Source organism: Notolepis coatsorum, assembly GCF_963971535.1.
Source record: "Notolepis coatsorum genome assembly, chromosome: 6".
Taxonomy (NCBI): domain Eukaryota; kingdom Metazoa; phylum Chordata; class Actinopteri; order Aulopiformes; family Paralepididae; genus Notolepis; species Notolepis coatsorum.
Genome location: NC_140170.1, coordinates 48,222,743 through 48,225,242, shown reverse-complemented (window position 1 = coordinate 48,225,242; position 2,500 = coordinate 48,222,743). Strand labels below are relative to the sequence as shown.

The 2,500-nt window shown below is 43.7% G+C and overlaps 1 protein-coding gene across 1 annotated transcript in view; it reads left to right on the top strand.

Moving 5' to 3' along the window:
- tead1a (TEA domain family member 1a) overlaps positions 1–2,500 on the top strand; it is a 68,608-nt gene that overhangs the window by 50,305 nt on the left and 15,803 nt on the right. The window contains 1 exon segment of the mRNA XM_084317134.1: positions 2,381–2,500. This exon segment is cut by the window's right edge and continues 54 nt beyond it. Coding sequence (XP_084173260.1) covers positions 2,381–2,500 — 120 coding nt within the window.

The window sequence follows — 2,500 nt, the reverse complement described above, 5'->3', positions numbered from 1 at the left end:
AATAATAATAATAATAATAATAATAATAATAATAATAATAATAATAATAATAATGTTTCCTTTAACAAATAAACAATAAATTACAACCAACCGGTTAGTCACAGACAGTATAAATGATAACCAGCCGGTTAGTCACAGTATTTGGTTTCTTACTTTTCTTCTCCATTTCTTGTTCCTTCGCTGCCCCAAAATTGTTCTATTCTCCAAATAGATTGAAGGAAATGTTAAAAATCAGCCATTGGGTGTGTTTTCCTTCCCGGCCCTTCGTTTATCAAGTTGATAGGTCAGCTGTGCTTCGCGGCAGTTGATAAAGCGTCTGAGCTGTGCTCTTTAATGTTTATATGGTCACAGGTTGGGTAGAATTTAAAACCGTGATTAAACTTGAGCCAAACAGGGGCGGTCAGGTGGCGTAGCGGAGATTGCGCTCGTCACCAATGCAAGAGGCTGCGGTCTCGACTCCCGGAGTCAGCATTGCCTTGGCGTGGGCTGATCGCTATACTAACTCGTTTGGCTGGGTTAGGGGGAGGGAAGCCGTGGGTGGAAAACTGGCGTTGTGGACAGCGACGCCTACAGGTCAGGTCTGGTCGCTTGCTCAGCGGAGGCAGGACTTGAGGAAGGCAGCGTGACCTCCCACGCGTTACACTTCACCAATGAGAGCCCTCGCTGCCAGGTGGAAAGAGAGCCACTGGCTGTCGCCGCACGTGTCGGAGGAAGCGTGCGGATACTTCAGGGTTCCCTTGTACCGACCAGTAGGAGAACATGCGCACAACAACCAGGTAGGGGAGGGGGGGGGGGGAATTGGCACAACGACTAAATTGGGACGGGGAGAAAACAGAGAAAATCGGAGAAGGAGAGATACAAAAAAAAAATAAAACTTGAGCCAAACTACACAAATAGTTATATACTTGCTGGAGTATTCACCCAAATAGATATATATATATACAGTATAAGCATGTAGTATTCTCATGATGTGTTTTTCCATACAGTATGGCTCAATGCCACAGCTCCTTGGCTGTGCTTGTCATTAGTTACTTTGACACCATAGAGCTGACGTGTCCCTGCTCCGTGGGCCGGAAGGAGGTGGTCTGTCGCTACAACAGTGTGCTCAGCAAACAGGACTCAAGACAACAAGGTTTAGGTTCCAAGAGCCTATAGAGCCGATGAAGACAGAGAATTACCTCTAGATGTACTTGAATCCATGACGACACAATGACCTGCTTGTTAGATCACTGACTGTGGTTACAGAAATTAGAACAGTGATGCCTTATGTTACTTTCTGTTACAGGGGGGGAAATCAATTACATCATTACCACCCCCCCCCCCATATCCCCAACCCTGCTAACGTTCTTTACTCTCTCTCTCTCTACTCTCTTTCTCTCTCTACTGTATTTCTCTCTCTACTCTCTTTCTCTCTCTACTGTATTTCTCTCTCTACTTTTTCTCTTTCTCTCTTTCTCTCTCTCTCTCTCTCTCTCTCCACTCTACTCTCTTTATCTCTCTACTCTTTTTCTCTCTCTACTCTCTCTTCTTTCTCTCTCTACTCTCTCTACTCTCTTTCTCTCTCTCTACTGTATTTCTCTCTCTCTACTCTCTCTCTCTCTACTCTCTTTATCTCTCCACTCTACTCTTTATCTCTCTACGCTCTTTATCTCTCCACTCTCTCTTCTTTCTCTCTCTACTCTCTTTCTCTCTACTCTCTTTCTCTCTCTATTCTCTTTATCTCTCCACTCTCTCTTCTTTCTCTCTATTCTCTTTCTCTCTCTACTCTCTCTTCTTTCTCTCTCTACTCTTCTTTCTCTCTCTACTCTCTTTCTCTCTCTACTCTCTCTACTCTCTTTCTCTCTCTACTGTATTGCTCTCTCTACTATTTTTTTCTCTCTCTCTCTACTCTCTTTCTCTCTCTATTCTCTCTTCTTTCCCTCTCTACTCTCTTTCTCTCTACTCTCTTTCTCTCTCTATTCTCTTTATCTCTCCACTCTCTCTTCTTTCTCTCTCTACTCTCTTTCTCTCTCTATTCTCTCTTCTTTCCCTCTCTACTCTCTTTCTCTCTACTCTCTTTCTCTCTCTATTCTCTTTATCTCTCCACTCTCTCTTCTTTCTCTCTCTATTCTCTTTTTTCTCTCTCTATTCTCTTTCTCTCTCTACTCTCTCTTCTTTCTCTCTCTACTCTCTCTACTCTCTTTCTCTCTCTACTGTATTTCTCTCTCTACTCTTTTTCTCTCTCTCTCTCTACTCTTTCTCTCTATTCTCTCTTCTTTCTCTCTCTATTCTCTTTCTCTCTACTCTCTTTCTCTCTCTATTCTCTTTATCTCTCCACTCTCTTCTTTCTCTCTCTCTCTCTCTCTCTCTTCTCTCTCTCTTCTTCTCCTCTCCTCCACAGTACAACAAGCACCTGTTTGTGCACATCAGCCACGTCAGCCCGTCCTACAGTGACCCCATGTTGGAATGTGTGGACATCCGACAGATCTACGACAAGTTCCCGGAGAAGAAGGGAGGCTTG